General features: G+C 40.6%; 1 protein-coding gene across 1 annotated transcript in view; it reads right to left on the reverse strand.

Moving 5' to 3' along the window:
* Positions 1-20,707, reverse strand: part of WNT7A (Wnt family member 7A) — a 61,420-nt gene that overhangs the window by 26,062 nt on the left and 14,651 nt on the right. The window contains exon 3 of the mRNA XM_075005075.1: positions 4,999-5,270. Coding sequence (XP_074861176.1) covers positions 4,999-5,270 — 272 coding nt within the window. The remainder of the gene's footprint in view (positions 1-4,998; positions 5,271-20,707) is intronic.

Raw genomic sequence — 20,707 nt, forward strand, 5'->3', positions numbered from 1 at the left:
TTTAAGGTTCAGGCATCAGTCTGAAATTTTTAAATATTTGCATGGCCTTTCATTTCATAGCATTATTTCTTCAAGCTATTGCTTGCTGTTATCTATTGTCAATAGCACACTGGGCACTGTTCTAAAAAAAAACAATTCTCAGAAGATTACACTGTTATTTCATGTTCATGTTTCCATGTTCCACAACATACATACACTGGTGTAAAACATATTCAGATTGAATTGAAAATTGCTGTCAGCTGCAGATTGACAGTTAACTTCTTTGACTTCAGTATGAGGGTCTGGTGATCCCTGTACTGATACTAGCACCAAAAGAGGGTGGGGAAAGTTTCAAGGCAGTGAGTGTATCTGAGGAATCAAACCTATTCTGAGGCTAAACTCTGTACTAAGTAGTAAAAGAGACCCAGATAGGAAAGGGAATTAGAATGTCATGATGTTAGGCATTCAACAATAGTTTTGTGGCAGTTCCTGAAATTCTTCATTTCTAAACACAACTGTTTCATCTCAATCTCTTGCTCTAAGAATAGGACTGTAAATATTGCAGTAGATTAATTCTGAATGTTACTTGGTCCATTTGGGATGTATCCCTTATAATTTCTCACAGTTTTGCTTGGTAGTTACAATATCCATCCCTTCATCCTGAATCTCTATGACACATTTCTTCAAGAGCCAAAGAAGAATTGAATCACTACAAGTGCATGACAACATTACTAAGTTAGCACACCTATGTGGGTCTGCAAAGAGAAACATCAAATAAAAATCCACCTTGATGTGCCCTTGGATTGCAAAAGCTTCTAATGTAGCGGTGTCATGATTTATAACAATGACTCATAATGTGGCGTTATATTTAATATGATGTAACACTGATGCAAGATGTCATTCACAGAACTGCAATGTCAGAGCAAGAGAGAGAGAGTGATTTCATAATGTCCTTGCCTCTGACACACAAAGGAAAATCTTTCGGTCAAATCACCAAAATGTCTAAGCCCTCTCATACCTACTTTGTTATTTTAGCAGGTAAACTGGTAGAAATGTAATGTCCTCTGCACCCTCCTCCTGACCATGGCTACCTCTTATTAGTGGGAGTTAGGCTCCAACCCATAACTGTTCTATGTATGGGACTCCGGCGCAGTTAGGGTAAGTGTTCCCTGTAAGCTGCGTGTTTGGGTGGCTGCCCTGGAGAAATTCGGGTGCTGCCCTTTTGACGAACTGGGTGCCCACAGCCACCCACAGTGGGCGGAATGTATTTTTATGTATTTTTATGTATTTTTATTGGTGAACATCCACACATGCCTTGGTGCACATAAAATTTATTCTGTCCATATATGGAAAAAATTAGAGGGAACAATCGTTCTGAGAGCAGATCAATAGTAAGATCATGCCTACAAATTAAGAGGAACTTTATTTCCATTTTGTGACACAGCTGTTTTGAATTCTCCTACAGAACAATTGCACATAACAAATTTTTTTTCCACCTATAGATGGAAAAAATTGGAAGGAACTCTGACCTGGGGTGCTGGTGTTCTAGTTGCAACTAAATGTTAAGTTTCATTTTTTATGGAAAACACAAAGATCAAATGTAGTTAGGGGGACCTGGAAGATGCTGTGCCTAAGGACATGTAAGATCTAAATCTAGCCCAGTTGAGAGACCAGTAACACACTCTGCAAATTGATTGCACATGGAGGCACTCATATGGTCCTTAATCTGAATATTACCACTTCATGAGTTAGTTCATTAGCTATTACACTAATGCGACTCTGTCAGAAGGAGGCTGAGAAATTAAAATAAGAATAGATTAAAATGCATGGTAAAAATCCACAACACCTGAAGTACCTATCTGTGCAACTAAGGTTCTTCTCTCACTGCTCTGCTTACTTGATCATTCTCAGGCATACTTTCTGAAACCCAGCTGATAACTCTCTTATTCTGTCCGCACTAGTAGTTAAACTGCAGTCAATAGGCTGTTGCGGGGAACCAGTTGCTGACAACCACTGTCAGCGGTGGGTAAGTCTTCTAGTATTTTGGAATCTCTTGGGAAAAGAGCCCCAAAAATATACAGATCTCAGATATTCCTTGAGTGCTGCCTGTTGACACACAACATGCCAGTCTTTGCTGTGTCCATTTTTGGTATTCGCAATCAGCAATCTCTCCCACTTTGATGCAAGCCTTCAGTTAGTGTTTGCTGTGGAATGGAGCAGATGACAAAAGCACTGTGCAAAGTGTGAAGCTGACCTCTGAACTAAACACAGCCATTAGCTATCCATTTTCTACTGGTTTGTGGCCATGCAGTAACTCTCTTCCAGTCTAGTGCTGGTCTCCCATCCCATTAGAAAAAGCGTCACAAAAGATCAGTAAATCTGCCCTGTGAAGACTTCAGTAACAGGCATGTAAATACTTCCATGTCAGAATAGTTTCTGAGCCTGCTGGAGAATTGGCAGTTTGCCAGACATAGCACACACCACAGCTCTTCCAGATAATAACACAAACACAGTGAAACTTCCCAGGCTCTAGTTTTTAGGCTGTGTGTGTTGTGCACACAAATTAGACATAAAATCATTGTGATGGTGTGCACATCGGTGGTAAAGGCAAAGCACCAGTAAGAAGATTTTGTACTGTATGTCTAAGGCACAAAACAAAGCTCACAGCCTAGTGAGTTAGGAGGGAAAGGTGTGGCTGCCATGTTATGCTGTGCCTCTGCCTTGACTGGCCCTTGGACTTCTTCAGCCACAACACCATAAATGGGGTTGTGGTGGGACCAAACAATTGCACCTCATTACCCAGGTGCCTCATAAATTTTTGTCTTCATAATTCTGAAATTCTAGGCTCAATGACTAGAACGTGCAACATTCTGGATGCTTTGTCCCATCGCAAAGATGTGTATTAGGGATGCTTTTCTAAAGCCATTTTAAGTAGCAGGGGTTTTTTTTTTCTGCCACCCGAAGCTGCACCAGTTATTTGGAAATGGGCCTGTCCAGGAACCAGCTCTTGCAAAGTACAGCAAAAAAGGTAGAACTACACATATAGCGGACCAATTCCCTCTGTTTTCTTTGACTTCAGTGAAGTTACGCAGGGGTAGCAAAATAAACGTGACCCTACATGTTAAAAAACGGGGTGAAACACAAATGCTAACTCATCTGCAGTAAGAGACTGATTCTCAATCCACTGGAGCCTAGCACAGGGATTGTTAAAATCAAGCTCTTTGAACAGTTACTCAGTGATATGAGTTCAGGAGAGGTTAATATTTCTGCTGTAGTAACAACGTAGTAGCATTCTGAGAGATCATCTCTGCACTGGAGTGCCAAAACCAAGCCTTTAGAACACTGAAAAAGAAAAGGTTAACATAACCTCTCTAACTTTTGGTGGCAGTAAGTCTGAGGAAGACTATGCTGTTGCTTGTGACAGAAACAGTAGTTCTTTTGTAAGGCCTATATGCCTTGGGCCTTGATGTGATATCTCAGAGCTCTAAGTATTGTTACTGCAACAGAAATATTAGTGTCTTCAAGCCACTTTCCACTTCAAGTTACTCACATTCAGTGCTGAATCACAGCAAGACAAAGACAAAGCCACCACTTACAGGCTGGCTGAGAAATTCCATCGAAGTGCCAACAGTGGAGGAGGTGAAATAAAGTGCTAAGAAAGCCTGAGGAATTATTTTAACTCAGGGGCTGGAGCAGGGGCCAAGATCAGGCTGTAGAACAGTGAGAACTTCTACTCTGGAAAGCCACCATTTACATCAGTAGCAGCACCATGTGCTGAGCCTATTCAGTTGATCTGTGCAAATAAAGCAAAGGCCACAGGGCTGCACAGGTGTCCCTGAGGCCATTATTTGATGAACCTTTCTGTTGATGATGCACCCGAAGGAACAGAATCCAGCTCACTGTCTTTAGCTCTCCTGGCTCTGTTATACTTAACAGTCATTAAAAAAAAGCTAAAAAATTACTGGCCACTTAAGTCAGCAGACAGGGTTATAAATGCATGGGGAGAAGATCTGTTCAATAAGCAGATGTTGTTTTACACAATTGCTTTTCAGGGTAGGGACCACTCTCACACGTAGTAATTCAATGTCCTATAGGCCAAAGATCCTGGCCCCTTTGTACTTCTGGCCAGCGTAAATACCCTCTTCAGGCACTTCCTAGCTAGCACAAGTTAGAGTGCTCCAAAGGTGTTCTGTTCCCTGGGAAACAAACCAGCTCACAGGGATCTGGGGAACCCAGATGTAGCTCTCTTGACATGTCCTGTGCTGAGTGCCGTTCTACTGGACCAGAGTGCCAGGACCTCCATCTTTGCCCTGTGCCACATAACAATAGGAAATCTGACTATACCACCATCTATTGCAAAGGAAGCAAAACTAAGAGATGTCAAGTTTCCCAGAACTGCTGCATAGATTCCATATAAAATGTACATGTTTACAGCTGCCAGGAAAACATGAGTTCACAGACTTTTTCTGCATGAATGTGTTTTAAGCGGCCTGGTTCTAAGGAATGGTGAGGGAGCTCTCCATTTAAAATGACAAACCTGCTAATACGTGTGTATATATTATGTTGTGTTAGAAGGAGTCAGTTTGTTAGTTCCACTTCACTCAAGTTTTTTTCTTCTATCTATAGTCCCCACACAAAAAGCAAGGTTTAGATCGTTGGGTTGAAAGTGATCCCTTTTCAAATGCATGAGACATTCATGTCTGAGCCTGAAGGAAAACAGATTCAGCCACACAGTAGCAGGCAAGCTTTCTACCTCAAGCACCATCCGACTTCCCAGCTCAACTGTTTGTTTGCATTTTCTGTTTTATGACTGGAATGGGTAACATTTAGACAAATATTTGACAACTGGATCATCCAACAAGTTTGTGTAGCTGACAACAGTGCCTGTTCGACTACTGTAAAATTGCATTAGCCTTAAAGCGTATATAATTTTAAACATGGTGCTGTATGTGTTGTAATTAGACCCTCATTCTAGACAGGGAAGTGTCATATGATGACAGAGAGCAGAGAAACACCTACCTTCCGCCCCGCCTCATTGTTGTGCAAGTTCATGAGAGTTCTTGCATTCTGTTTAATCTCCCTGGCATCCACAAACACTTTGGCGAATCCTATTCCATATCTGATATCAGCAGAACAACCTCCCCATTTCCATCCTTCGTCTTTATGGTACTGTCCCTGTTTTTCTTTATCACAGCCGCAGTCGCTTAGGTTTCCTTGGGTGCAGGCAGCAGTGATCGCATGTGCTACTCCAGCGGCAATGATGGCATATGTGAATGCTGCTTCTCTGCTACCTGAAATTAAAGTAGTGCTGTAAATATATGGGACAACATTTGTATTGGAATTATTTAGAAAAACGTGTGCAAGTCAGTGCAGTGCAAATACCATAAGGTTATAATTAGAAGTGATATAAATATGTAGACAAAAGTACTACTCCACCATTTTAAGTATTGACTTTTGTTAATGTTCAGGCACTCTGAAAAAACAAAGCTCCATACTGCAGTATATTTAAATTTAGGTATTATCAAGATAACTGTATAAATATATTTCTCAGTTATCATTAGAGCTAGTTGGGAATTTTCCAGCTAAAGGTTTTTAGATGAAAAATGTCGGTTCATCAAAATTATTTGTGGGACATTGATAACACTCCCAATTTGGATAAAAATAGAAAAGTTTGAAAATGATCAAAATTTCCCATTTTCAAAGTAAATTTTCAATTTTTGTTTTGAAATATCTTTTTAATTAGAATTTTTAATTCATTTAGTTGTACAAAAAAGAGCTAAAAAGTCAAAATCAAAACAAAACATTTCAAAATTATTGAAACAAAAGATATTGAGCAACCCAATCCCATAAGCTTTTTCAGATGGTCGATTTGTGGATATTTTCAAAATTTGAACTTTTTATTCCAGTTCAAGATTAGAGCAATTATTTACATCTTAAAAATTCTTGTGAGGCTTCCTGTCCTGCTGTAATGATATCAAAGATGAGATAGTGACATTTTCAATGAGACTTTTGGTTATGAGATAGTGGAAAGGCTGGTGATCACACTGAACTGCAACAACGAAGTGAAGTATAAGGAATAAATGATGTTTGTATACATGTCTGTTAGTGGATTTTTCATGTGAATTTTGTTTTTTGGAAGGAAGGAAGGAAGGAAGCAAATATTACAGCACTTCATTCTCAGCTGCATCTCTGTCCTCATATATGATCTTCATTTTTATGCTTGTCTCTAAGAGTTCAATTCTTTTAATGAAAAATATCTTCCTTCTTACTTCATGCCAAGGAGGCATAAGGGAGTGGGAAAAGTCAACAAAATCTATTAATGCAGAAACTTCCTTGCCAGTTATCAGCATGAACACTCTTCACCCTGATGGTCCTGTGTGCTATGTTTACAAATGAACTATTAAGCAAAGACTTCACTAAACGATTTCTTGATTTGTCCTTTGTAAAAGAAACAATTTGTAAAATGTTTAATTGATAGGGTATATATGCCCCTGCAGGCTCCGTCAATCTACTTTTGTGAAGACTAGTGGCTTGTCATGAAAACTTAAAGAAGAATGAAAACTCTCTAGGAACCTCCAGTTCAAGATCCTGTCCTACAACTCCAAAACACTGAGGGCACATCTATTCTGCCATAAAAATCCCACAGCACCAAATGTCAGCACACTGGTAAATTGACTCCAGGCTGCAGGGCTAAAAATAGCAGCACAGGACATTCTGGCCACAATTGGAGCCCAAGTTTTTTGAAGAGCCTCACCCCCCAAAATGTGATGTCACAGCCAGGGCTGCATCCCGAGTCTGAATATGTGCGCTTCATTTTTAGCCCCAGGGCCTGAGTCCAGGTCAGCTGACCCAAGCCAGCTGAAGCCACCCCATGGGTCTTTTGTTGCAATATAGACATACCCGCAGTGTAGCACTGCCAACTCTCCCAGACTGGATGGAGCTGACGCCATTGCTGCAAATGACACCTGGTCCATCCAGTTGGGAAAAGTTGGCAACCTGACCTTGATGAACAGGATTTCCTAAGGGACTGTCTCCTTTTCTGTCATCTGGATCTACAACACCAACTGTCAGTAATAATGGACATGCCTGCAACAAGGGTGTGGCTTGTAGGATTAGAGGGCAGACCTTTCTTGGTGATCTCTACAAGAGATTAGGACAACCAAGATATTGATTGCCTTTGGGATGAAATGGAAGACTGCTGCTTTGCCAAGGTCTTCATGTGCAACCACTGCCACCCAAAAAGAGGAACTGAAGAACTGAGAAAGTAAAATAAGATAAAGATGCTATTTGTAAGAGAAATGCGGGATAGAAATAAACATCAGTATCAAGTGAAGTTAGAATGTTTGTTGACATGATGCAATTTTGTCAGGTACTCCTCTGACCTGACGAATAAATTATATGTACCAGCCAGAAGCTCACAGGCAGACAAGTAACCAAATGTCATGGAATTTTAGTTAAACTGAGACAAAATATCAGTTTCAAGAGAATCAGCTAGGACACCTTGACTATATTTCCAAGTTAAGAACATAAGAATGGCCATATTAGCCCACTATCCTGTCTTTCAACAGTTGCCAGTGCCAGGTGTTTCAAAAGGAATGAACAGACCAGGGCAGCTATCAAATGATCCCATCCCCTGTCCTCCAGTCCCAGCATCTGGCAGTCAAATGCTTAGGGAAACTGAGAACACGAGGCTGTATCCCTGACCATTCTGTCTAACAGCTACTTTATGAACTTATCTAACTCTTCTTTGAACCCAGTTATAGCTTTGGCCTTCACAACATCTCCCATCAAGAAGTTCCACAAATTAACAGTATGTTGTGCCTTTTGTTAGTTTTAATTCTGCTCCTATTAATTTAATTGGTTGACTCCAATTCTTGTGTTATGTGAAGGAATAAATAACAATTCCTTATTCACTTTCTCAGTATCATTCATGATTTTATACACCTCTTGTATATCTCTACAGCCTTAGAAGCACAAAACTTAGTGCTGGAAGAGACCTCAGGAAGTCATCAAGTTCAGCCCCCTGCCCAAAGCAGGACCACCGCTAACTAAATCATCCCATCCAGGACTTTGTCAAGCGAGGACTTAAAAATCTCTAGGGATGGAGATTCCACCACCTCTCTAGGTGATGCACTCCAGTGCTTCCCCACCCTCCTGGTGAAATCATTTTTTCCTAATATCCAAACTACACCTGTCCTTCTGTAACTTCGGATCATTGCTCCTTCTTCTCCCATCCTTCATTATTCAGAACAGTTTCTCCCCATCCTCTTTAGAGCCTCCCTCCAGGGAGTTGAAGGTTGCTATCAAATTGCCCCTCACTCACAAATCTGCCAGTCTGTGGGTATATGCTCTATATCCATCGGCTAGGCAATGTGTGGGGGCAACCAGGGACTCACAGGCACCCCCCAGCATTGGTCCTATATCATCCCTCCTCATTTTTTCAAACAGACAAGTCCTTTTTATTCTCTCCTCGTGTGGAAGTTGTTTCTACCCTTAATCATTTTTGTTGCCCTTCTTAATATCTTTTCCATTCCTAATGTAGCCTCTTTGAAATGGGGTAACTAGAACTGCAAGCAATATTCCAGGTGTGGGTATACCATGGATTTATATACTAGCATTATGATATTTACTGTCTTATTATCTGTTTCCTAAGGGATCTGGCCATTCTGTTAGCTTTTTTGCCTTCTTCTGCATATTGAGGACATGCTTCATGAGAACTAACCATGTGGCCTCCAAGTCCTCTTTCTTGAGTGACAAGATCAAATTTAGACAAATTTAGAATTTAGATTTTGTACATATTGCTGGTATTACATTTTACAATATGCATAATTTTGTATTTATCAACAGTGAATTTGATCTGGAATTTTGTTGCCCAGTCACCCACTTTTGAGAGATCCCTTTGTATTTTTCTCAGTCTGCTTTGCATTTAACCAGCTTGAGTAATTTTGTATCATCTGCAAACTTTTCCCCCTACTGTTTGCCCCTTTTTCCAGATCACTTATAAATATATTGAAAAGCACTTGTCGCAGAATGGATCTCTTGGGAACACCACCACTCTCCATTCTGAAAATTAACTATCTATTTCTACCTTTTGTTTCCTGTCCTTTAAACAACTACAGATTCTTCCTTTCAGAGGGGTAGCTGGGTTAGTCTGTTTCAGCAAAATAATGAGGAGTCCTGAAACGCCTTAAAAACTAACACATTTATTACGGCATAAGCTTTTGTGGGCTGGAACTCACTCAGATGCAACTGTTGAGGGACGTTGTCAAACGTTGTTTTAAAGTTTAAGTACACTATATCCATTGGCACTCCCTCGTCCTCATGTTTCTTTGACCCCCATCAGAGAATTCTGTTAGATCAGTGAAGCATGAGTTGACTTTACAAAAGCCATGTTGTTCAGCTAATTATGGTGAACTGGGACATCCTACCTAGTTAACTGAGGAGGCTACTAAAGATGTTATGCTGCCAGCAGAAAGCGTTAAAAGTTGGATGCACTCAGCTCTTAGGATTTCTGGTGGTTTATGGGGCATCTGTGTAGGAAAGGGGCTCTAAAACCCTTTGAGAGATGATGTGGCAACTTTGTGGGGTGCACCTTGCAGAAATATCAAACAAAATGATTTCTCACAAGATGATTCCGTGGAAGGATGCGTATGCTTAGGCCTACACTTACATCTCTTTTTATTTTTGCTGTAGATGCATTTCTCATCTAACACAGGTAGCTTTCAGGAATGGCTTTTCTTCACATACAAAAAAAGAGCCTGAATCTAATCCTACTTAAACACTGTAAATCAAAATTAATGCCAAATAATTTTTTAAATCTCCTTTTTGTGGATAAACTGTTGTTGGCTTTTCAGTGCTAAAGGATAGGAGAGTATACTGTACAGACAGCAAATATCCAAAGTAATTCACCACATGAGAGGACTCAAAGACCTCATACGGTATTCATAAGGTATCACACACTTGTCTCATCTACTTCAGGATGCTGTGTTTGCACGGATGACTCATATTCTGAAGCAGTTACACTTGTTTTGTCCTTCGGAATATAAATGGCATGATGAGACATTCTGGCATTAGTATAAGTACTTCTGTGTTGATCTAATTTTGCTGCTTTTGTTGCAGTTCCATGTTTGTGATTTAAGTACTCAAAAGGTGCAACAGGATTTTTACCTTTGTATGCAAGCAAGGAAGTTATCAAGTGCAAGATTTAACCTACTCTGTAAAATGTGTTTTGCTCAGAACACTGCATACATTTGGTTTTTAACTTTAAACAGAGAGTCAGGAATTAACTAAGGAGGGAGAGAGTAGGGGATAGTTCTCTTTTTTCTTTTACTTAATAAAGATTTTTTTAAACAGTTTCGTTTTTTGGCACACTCCACATTTGGTCAGAAAACAGGTGCACATTACCACATCAAAAGCTGTTTCAGTGAATTCAATTTCTGGCCAGCTTCTACCTGACACTCATCCTTATGTACAGGTATGTGTCACAGCAGGAGTAATCTACTTAGAAGGGGAAAGGGTGAGGCTGGGCACAGACATCTTAAAATACACTAATCACACCTGCTTACACAGTTACCGTTAGTCTTCATCTAGAAATATGACTACTATACCAGGTAGGGACAGTGTGGGGAACAACCCACTATGAGTTTTGAGAGAACTGGAAGTAAGGTAGAATAATTTTACTCTGTCTACTTCTTCCATCACTTAGAAGCGTAGATACATGCATCTCTCAGACAAATTAGCCTCCATACCTTAATTTTCGTGCAAAGATTTAGCAATGTAAAATTTGGGATCTTCTTGATGAGGCCTGATACCTCTGGAAAGTTTGCTACACTTGTACTAAAGCTGTAGCTCATACTGCTTGGTACTGTAGCTAGAGTATATCTCACTCTGATGTGCTCTCCTCAGGGTATGCAGCCCCCTCATTGAAAGGGCTCAAGCTTTACCCTCAATCCAGTGCCATTATTTTAGAAGTTGCTTTAAATCCAGAGCTATTTATAATTATAGTATCAAAAATATGCTATAGAGGGGACCAGAATTCTTGTACAGGGAGAAGAGATAAAGTGGCATAAAAAAGATGGTTGGAGTCAAAGAAAATAGAGGCCAAACAAGCAAGAAATTCCTGTAATGTTTTATTGTGAGGAGGTAACAGAGGGATGCTGTGACAAAGGAAGGGAAATATGAAAAGGGCTCAGCTCAGTGGTTTCCAGTAGACCATAGAGCCCTTTTGGGGGATACCCAGACCACACACCACACTTTTCCCCTGGGGAGGTGGGTGATTAGTAAGCTGGAGTCAGTGATTCTCCCTCCTCTGTACATAACCTGAAAGGTTGTGGAAACCCGAGCAGCAGGGCTCGGTGCTCTGTAAATGCCTAAGAAGGCCAGACCTGGGATGTAAAATTGAAAGAGCATGTCTTATGAGAAAACTCTGAAGAGACAGATGATATTGGAATGAGCTGCCAGACTGGAAGTATATCATGAATGATACTCCAACCCAACAGCTACAAATATAAGAAAGGGACCCAGAAATAAAAAATATCTTTGTGCGGTGGTGACATCCATGGCAAATTTTAATCTTTCCTGAAAACTCTTCTAGAAGCTGCAGTTCATCAAAGGGATGACTAGGATCCATGCAAACCATATTCAAGAAGGACGAGTCAGAGTAGGAAATGGTACATACATCCAAATGATGGTTTGTCCAGGAAATGGAGGGCTGAGGTGCAGAATGACAGGGGCATCTGAGTGCTAGGGTGTTGGTGGGGGGAATTGGCAGGAAGTGTGATCCCTCCTAGGACTGCTGCAGAAGAATACAGAGGTTGCTACACTTACAGGAAAATTGAAGTTTGTGTTGCATGGTGTGCTAACTAGAGTGTATCTCACTCTGAAGTGTTCCCCTGAGGGTATGCTGCACCCTATTATGGATCAGAGAGGTAACTGTGTTAGTCTGTGTCTTCAAAAACAACAAGAAGTCCTGTGTCATCTTATGGACGAACAGACTAATAGAATATTATGGATGTTAGGCTGCCTCCTGGTCTTCCCGTGCTCTCATATGCAGATGCATTATGTGTGCCTCTTGTCCCATGGGCTACATATACACTTAGAGAAAACTTCGAAATAGCCACACTAACTTCCATTTCGAAGAATACTAATGAGGTGCTGAAATGCATATTCAGCTCCTTATTAGCATGCCACCAGCCACGGCTCTTCGAAATTGCCACTTTTTGCTCCCACGTGCCTTGTCCAGATAGGGGTCTTTTTCGAAAGGACCCCTTCAACTTCAAAGTCCCATTATTCCTATCAACATGGCTATTTTGAAGTTTTCTCTAACTGTAGACACGGGATGATGTGCCTATGAAGGGAAAGCCATATTTTGGCTCGTATGGCATAAATACTGATAAACAACTGGGCAAAATCCACTTAGTCAATGGATGGAAAACTGCCCTACTCTTCACTCATTCAGTTTTACAGAAGTTGCTGCAAAGCTAAAAACAGAAATAAGGGAGAAATTCAAGCATGGAGACAAAGACACAGTGAGGAAATTGTCCTTACTAGACTAAAAGGAGGGAATAAGTTATTGTGGTGAGCAAGGCCTAAAAAACAAAAGCTCTCTCAAAGATGAGACCGAAGAAGTGCTAACGAACAAAGAGAAGATTGTGCAGCAATGGACGAGATATTGCACTGATCTACACAAAGCACAGTTGGACCCGAGTGTTTCAGAGAGACTGTTAGAAGAACTGAAAGAGATATCTCCTCCGAGCATTGAGAGCGAGACCGATATTTCGAAGTAGGGAGTAGAAAAAGCCGTGAGATGACTAAAGAACAACAAGAGCCCTGGAAATGATAAGATCACAGGACAGATGATCAAATATGGTGCAGAAAGCATGATTCAGGAAATACACTGACTATGTAATATAGCATGGGAAGAAGGGAAGGCACCTAAGGAATGGACAAGATCTGTGCTAGTGACAATGCACAGGAAAAGAGTACATTGAAGTGCAAGAACTACAGAACGATTGCCCTAATGAGTCATCTAGGCAAGGTGTTGATGATGATGCTGACTAAAAGATTAAGATTGCAGATAGAAGAACATATAGTAGATGAGCAAGGTTCAGAAAAGATAGAAGTACCATACAGCAGATATTGGCACTAAGACTGATAGCAGAGAAACCTCGACAAAAGAACAAGAATAAATCAGAAAGTGACTTGGGTGGTGTTGGAGTCATACAGAGTGGATAGCAGACTGATATGATTGTTGAAGGATATCAGTGACAATGCGGAGGCAGTGTTGAGAACATGAGGGGAGATGGGAAGTTGGTTTAAAACAAGCAGAGGTAAGAGACAAGGCGATCCAGTATCTCCAAGTATCTTCATCACGCATCTGGAGAGTGATGGACAAGATCGAGGAAGTGATGGAAAGTATATCTGTGCACAGGAAAAGAATTAACAACTTGAGGTTCATGGATGATATCGTTATCATTGAGAAAGATGAGAAGAAGCTAGTGAAAATGGTGCAGGTGCTAAATGAAGCAGGGAAGCAGTACAGACTGATTTTGAACATCAATAAACAAAAATAGTGGTATTTGGAGATAAAGAAATAGGAAGGAAGATCAGTGTCGATGGTATTGAACTAGAAAATGTAGAGAAGTTCACATATCTGTGGAGCAACATAACGTATGATCTAGACTGTAAGAAGGAAATAGAGACTAGAATAGCGAAAGCAAGAGCGAGTTTGAAGGCGATAGATAAGATCTGGAAAAGCAAAGCAATTAGCTTAGGAATGAAGCTGAGCATCTTGAAAACATATGTATTCAGCAGCATGTTGTATGGATGTGAGACATGGGTGATAATGAAAGATTCAAAAAGAAGAATATCGGCATTTGAAAGGAGCTGTTATAGAAAGATTCTGAGAATAGGATGGATGCAGAAGGTCACCAATGAGGAATTATATAGAAAGATACAGACAAAAGAGAACCTGCTGCAGATGGGTATAAAATGGAATCTACAACTATTTGGGTATATTTACAGAATGAACGATGAATGAAAAATCAAGACCCTGTTATTCAGCATAATGGATGGTTCACATAGGAGAAGCAGACCCCACAGAGAATGGATAGATGATATAGTAGATTGATGTGGAGCTAATCTACAGAAACAAAGCCACTCCACTCTGGACAGGGAAAGATGAAAGGAAATAGTGAAAGAGGCATCAGACACCAACGGGTACTGAGCCCATGGTTATTGATGATGATGATGAAGGCCTAAAATGAGTATCAATTTTAGAACACCAGATTTCAGAAACTTTAGAAAAAATATCTGTTTGTGGAAGCAAAGGCTGCTCCCGTAATTACATGGAAGATGATCAAACTCTTTTTGACCTTGGCTACATTACAGGTACGATCTTTACATTAAGCCTAACTTTGCTTCAATTCTCTAGCAACACGTTCTTCTTCAGTGTTAGACATGAATATCATCTATTTTTTCTACTTTCTTCTGGATTTAACCTATGCACTGTGGCTTTGGGAAAAAAATCTTGCTCTCTCGCATATCAGCATGTCATAGTGGTGTTTGCTTTGATGGTATTTGTGCATCTACATCACAGTGAGATGTCACTATCACCAGAGCTGGCAACAAACTTAGCCAGATCCTGGGCAATGTGAGAGGGGACTCCGCTCCAGATGCCCCTACACAAAGGGCAGGACCTTGAGTGGACAGGGTGGGCTACAGGCTAACCTCCCTCAGCCAGCTCTCAGCCCAGCCTGGACTGTGCCACATGAGGCTCCCAAAGAGATTCAGAGAGTTCCGGGTCTGGACATTGCTGCTACCACCCTTTTAAATCACTGGGTCCTGGGACAACAGGAGATGCTAGGGAAGCTCATTCCATGACATTCATGGAAACACTAGGATTTTAATAAATAAACTAACCAGTTCCATATAGTTCATACTTTTTTATGGAAACTGCCTTTATTGATGAATATTAGAACAAGTATTTAGTAAAATCATGAAATTCAAAGCATTCTTTTGTTTGGCAGTAGAAGTCCATAGATATCCAAGTACTGCCAAACTACCAGTACATGATCAAATATTAAGTGCTTTTTGGTGAAAATATAATTTATTCCAGTGATCATTAAATATAGAGGAATAAAGGATATGTCCTACACCATAAGGAATGGGTGTGAAAAAAGAAACGTAAGGTGTGGTGTAAAGCTTTTTAGCTGCCAAGACACAAATTCAAGCTTTTAGGTTTTTGGATGTTTCTTGCAACATATAAAGTAGGGTTACATCCCATGAGAAGAATAATATCCTGGCCATTGAGGAGATGGGCTTTGTGATCTAATGGGTAATGGGATCTAATGGGCCATCTATTGCTAACATCGGTGAATTTAGCATCAGTTACATCATCACCTGTTGCAAAGGAAATATTTGAATGCAGATTTAACAAATATGTGAATGTGGGAATAGTGTGGTGACAGGCAGCAGAACAAGGTGTAATGGTCTGAAGTTACAGAAGGAGAGGAGTAGGTTGTATATTAGGAAAAACTACTTCACCAGGAGGGTGGTGAAGCACGGGAATACATTGCCTAGGAAGGCGGTCAAATCTCCATCCCTAGAGGTTTTTAAGTCCTGGCTTGACATAGTCCTAGCTGGGATGATTTAGTTGGGGTTGATCTTGCTTGGGGCAGGGCGCTGGATACAATTACCTCTTGAGGTCCCTTCCAGCTCTGTGATTCTATGATTCTATGACCCTTTTAGTTTTTAAATGTATTTGTTTGTATTTAAAAGTGTATCTACCACAGTTGCTTTTTGCACTGAACAGCTGAAGTCAAGAACTGAGCACAGAATAACCTTAACACTTGTTAAGCTGGCCACCATGTGGCTCTTCTAACATTTAATGTAACTATGAGAAATTCATGCTGTACATTGCTTCTCTAATCCTACAAGCCTGCACATGCATAACTATACCTTCATGAACAACAAGAAGTCTTGTGGCACCTTGTAGACTAACATATTTTGGAGCATAAGCTTTCGTGGTCAAAGACCTGCTTCATCAGATGAAGCAGATCTTTGCCCATGAAAGCTTATGCTCCAAAATATCTGTTAGTCCACAAGGTGCCACAAGACTTCTTGTTGTTCTCGAAGTTACAGACTAACACAACTGCCTCTCTGATACTTATACCTTCATGAATAAAGTGTTGATGGGACTGGGGTCTGGCAAGTCAGTGGGTGATCTGTTTGTCTACCAAGGGCAAATATGAACCCCTATTCTGCTACTCATTTGGGATTCCTCCTCTATGCTCAACCACAACATTTCCGTTTTTCTTTAAAACAGAGTTCTTCATTTAATTAATGTAAATTAAATCTTTTCACAAAATGTATGTGAGTCAGTAATAATAATCAGCATGTGTTTGGCACTACATAGAAAATCAGAATCTAATCCTGAAAGATGCTGAGCACCCTCCACTCCCAGTGAAGTCAGTGAGACCTAATGTTGCTGATCAGCTCAAGTCAGCCTACGTCTACACTAGAGAGTTTTGTCACCAGAACTGGTGTTTTGTCAACAAAACCCATGGAGTGTCCACATTCCCAAGGTGTTCTGTTGACAGTAAATTGACAGAACAAGGCGCTTCTGTCAGCAGCATTCTGCTGCTCCCCCATGAAGCAGAACACCTCTGTCGACAGATTCTGCCGACAGAAAGCCGGTCTGGATGCTGGGGGCCCTCTGTTGACAGATAGGGCTTGTAGAACACGGGGCAGTGCTCTTTGCTGTGCTTCCAGCTGGCTGCTCTTTCAAGAGAGCAGTAGGGCAGTCCAGCCTCTCTCTGTTGACGCAGCAGATTACTCTTGCAATCCACTTGGCAGTCTGGCCACAATCTGTCATCAGAAGTTTTATCAGAAGATATCTTCTGACAGAAAACTTCTGTTGACAGATTGCTCTAGTGTAGACATCACCTAAGATTCTAAGCATGTTTTTTAAAAAGCTTTGTCCTCCTATATCAGCCCAACCACGAATTGACTAATCTGGGAAATAAAAAAGACAAATTTGTATTTTTCTCACTGGAAAACATACGTTGTATTTTCTGCTATTTAAAGCCAAGGGTCAAGGAGGGAGTTATCTGCAGTGATATGAACTGACATATACGTTGATTGTGAAAACAGAAAGATGGAAAATATAGTGCACTTTGCCAATTATGTCCCATGACTAATGTTACTTCACATCTCTATAGAGATCATAATTCATAGCTAGTAAAATGGAGAGCAGAATTCTTCCTTTGACTACTTATGTGGGTCTGCCTCTTTTGGAGAGAGAGAGCGTGTACATGTAGAGGCTTGATTCTTAAAACAGCATGTGTAATTAATTTTAAAAAACAGTTTTAAAAATTAAAGTACCATCGTTTTTCCAGTTAAGGACCCAAATATGGGAGCTGAGAGCTCCCAGCCCTTCTACTAACTTAAAATAAAGTTGAGGATAACTTAAAAATTCTTATATCATCAGTTTACAGAAATGGGGTGAATTGTATTTTAAAAGATAAGCAGGACATATTTCCCATCTTCAGAAGCTTTAATCAGTCTAGATGCTATTATGTTTCATCAACACAGATTGATAATGTGCAGTTCTGAAATGGGATACAAACAGATGTATTCCATTTCAAAAGAGAATTCTAATTTAAGCTTATAAAATAGTTTCTCGAGGCACTAACATTGTCAAATCAGACCCATCCTTCTGGATTTCAGAAGATACGAGTCCTCCCTTTAACATAGTTTTGCTTCTTACACAGCACTGTGTCAGAAGGTGGTGTATGTAGTCACATTTTCATTTAGAAAACCCTATACCATGACCCTGCAGTAAGCATTTAGTTACTCTACATTCTAATGTAATGTAATCTTTTTGTTTCTCTGAAACATGTACTCACAAGATACATTTGAAGGCAGGTATGGGCGCCTTCTGATGTGAATTCCAACTAATGTGACCTTGGGCAATGTTTTTATCTTACTGTGACAGTCACAGCCTAGAAAGATTGACTCTTTGGCATAAAGCAACATGCTGGGTGTTATCTATATTGTGCCAGATTTTCAGCCTCACCTGTTTTTGCAGGAGAGTTTTTGCTTTTGAATAACTAAGCCTGCTTTACTGCATATGCAAATACTATACCTATGTTTTAATATAGGGGCAGGAGATGAAAAGCCAGCACATAAAAGCAAACCCCAAGCCTATGAAGGCAAATAGTAAAATTCCCATCAATTTCACTGGGACCTATATTTGGCCTTTTCAGTATTTCTTGTAGGCTCACAAGCTCCAATAGTTCCAAATATATTTCTATTTGTCAATCTTTCACTGCTGGTTACATTTTGGAAAAATCTGGTATTGTATTAACAGCCTAATACCAAAGGGAAATCTTTTGCTAAGATGTTAGCCTTGCCTGTTTGCTTCCATTGGAGAATATCTTCTCTCTGACTATATAAACTAGTTTAATTTTAACCTACTTTCCTTCTGCAAATTATTTTAGGGTGATTTAGGCCTTATAGTCACTCTTTGTAATTCAAAAAATCAAAAATTTTAAAACCTATCCCACGAAACTACATTGCAATTGAATACTAAAAAAACTTTAGACCAAAGACATGATAAGAAAAAAATTTTTTCTTAAATTATATAATTTAAAATGCATTTGTAATCTGAAAAGTGACTAAAGATGGTAACATTTTGCCAAATACATGTGCTTACTGCAAGTCAGATCTGTATGCATTAGTGACAAAATAAGCATTACTACATTTTTCTCCTGCTATGTCACATATGAGAAGATGAGCTGGATTCTTTTTCTCTTTTGTGAATGCACAAAATAATTGTTTTCTAACTTCCAATTACAGGGCCAGCTAGTTAGACTGCAAACCCACGGAAGATAAGAGGGATACATTGTGATCACAGAGGATGTAATTTGTCCTTCAAAATATTTGTTATTCATGGGGATGTGTGAGAATGGAAGACTCCACCTTTACTGAGACAACTACAAGAAGTTTTTTCTCCCATTACTATCATGAGACCATGTATAAGGTAAGTCATTCAGGCTACATCTACACTAGCACACTACATCGAAGTAGCCTGTTTCAAAGTAAGAATATTGAAATAGGCTACTTCGACGCGTATCATCTACACGTCCTCCAGGGCTGGTGCTGTCGATGTTCAGCGTCAAAGTAGCAACAGGGAACATCAAAAGGAGCTGCCCTGGAAGGAAATGCAGAGCATTCACATACACAAGCACTGTCCGTCGAAATAAGGGGCCAGCAAAGCCTGCGGATGGGGTCACAGGCTGGACTAGTCCTTCTGGGGCAAGAGCAAGCCACTCCCTTAGAAGGCCCCTCCCAATCACACTCGGCCTGTACAGCACAAGGTCCACACAGCCGACAACTGGTTGCAGACCCCATGCACACAGCATGGACCCCCAGCTGCAGCAGCAGCAACAGCCAGAAGCCCTGGGCTAAGGGCTGCTGCAGGCAGTGACCATAGACCCCGGAAGGGGCTGGACAGAGCATCTCTCAACCCCTCAGCTGATGGCCACCATGGAGGACCCCGCTATTTCAATGTAGCAGGACGCGGATCGTCTACACACGCCCTACTTCGATGTTCAGCGTTGAAGTAGGGCACTGTTCCCGTCTTCGGATAGGAATAGCAATTTTGACGTCTCATCGCCTAACGTCAATTTCAACGTCGAAATAGCGCATGGCGCATGTAGACATGATGTGCTATTTCGACGTTGAGTAGCTGGCTAGTGTAGATGCACCCTCAGTGAACAAGAGTTAAGGATATTGCTTGAAGATCTGCATGTCTATTGGTCTGCGTACGTAAACAAGCAGGAGCTAATAACTCCTAATCCCTTGGCTCACTTATGAACTTGCATAAATCCCTAAACTTCTCTGACTGAGATTCTCCCTCTCATAGCACAAAATGAAAATCAGTGCTGAATATGGCCTATTGTAATGCACATGGGCCAGAGTCCATTCACATTAATCACACAAGTAGTCTTTTTGACTTCACTTTCACTACTCAGATGAGTAGTATGAGCAGGATAAAGGTTTGCACACCCTAATTTTCTACATTATGGTGAGCCAGCCTCTCCCACCCCCACCCCTTTTTCCCATGCTCAGGGTATGTCTACACTTGGGAATAAAGTCAAATTTATTGGAGTAAACTTTTTAACATTTGATTTTATGAAGTCAAAATTTAGTACCCAAAACTGCTCACAAAGTCAATTTAGCATGTCCCACCAGATGGCCTAAGTTCAACTGTGGCAGCAGTGTATTGTGGGTGCCTATCCCACAGTTCCTGCAGACCCATTCCATTTTGAGATTCTATGCCACTGTCTTGTGGGAAAAAAAGTTCCTGCAAGTGGATCTGGGCTTCTGATGTCCTCATCCCAGAGTGCATTTCCCTCACTTTCCACTTCCCACTGAAAAAAAACAGACAAAGGAATTTTTGCACCACTTTTACGTAGGTTGTCACCTGCCATTACAAAGAATAACATGGATCCCAACAAATGCTGATATTTGGTGCAGTGTTTTGTGACAACTTCCCAAACTGCTGTCTCCCACCCTGAAGCGCAGTGATACCAGAATGAGACCTGCTTTGACAGTTGAGAAGTGTGTGAAAGTTTGCAGTGCCAGACAGCTAAAGGTTAGTGGGAAATCAATTTGGAGTGGGCAAATCTACAGTAGGCGCTGATGTCATCCAGGTAGCCAAGGC

The sequence above is a fragment of the Carettochelys insculpta genome, chromosome 11 (assembly GCF_033958435.1).
Source record: "Carettochelys insculpta isolate YL-2023 chromosome 11, ASM3395843v1, whole genome shotgun sequence".
Lineage (NCBI taxonomy): Eukaryota > Metazoa > Chordata > Testudines > Carettochelyidae > Carettochelys > Carettochelys insculpta.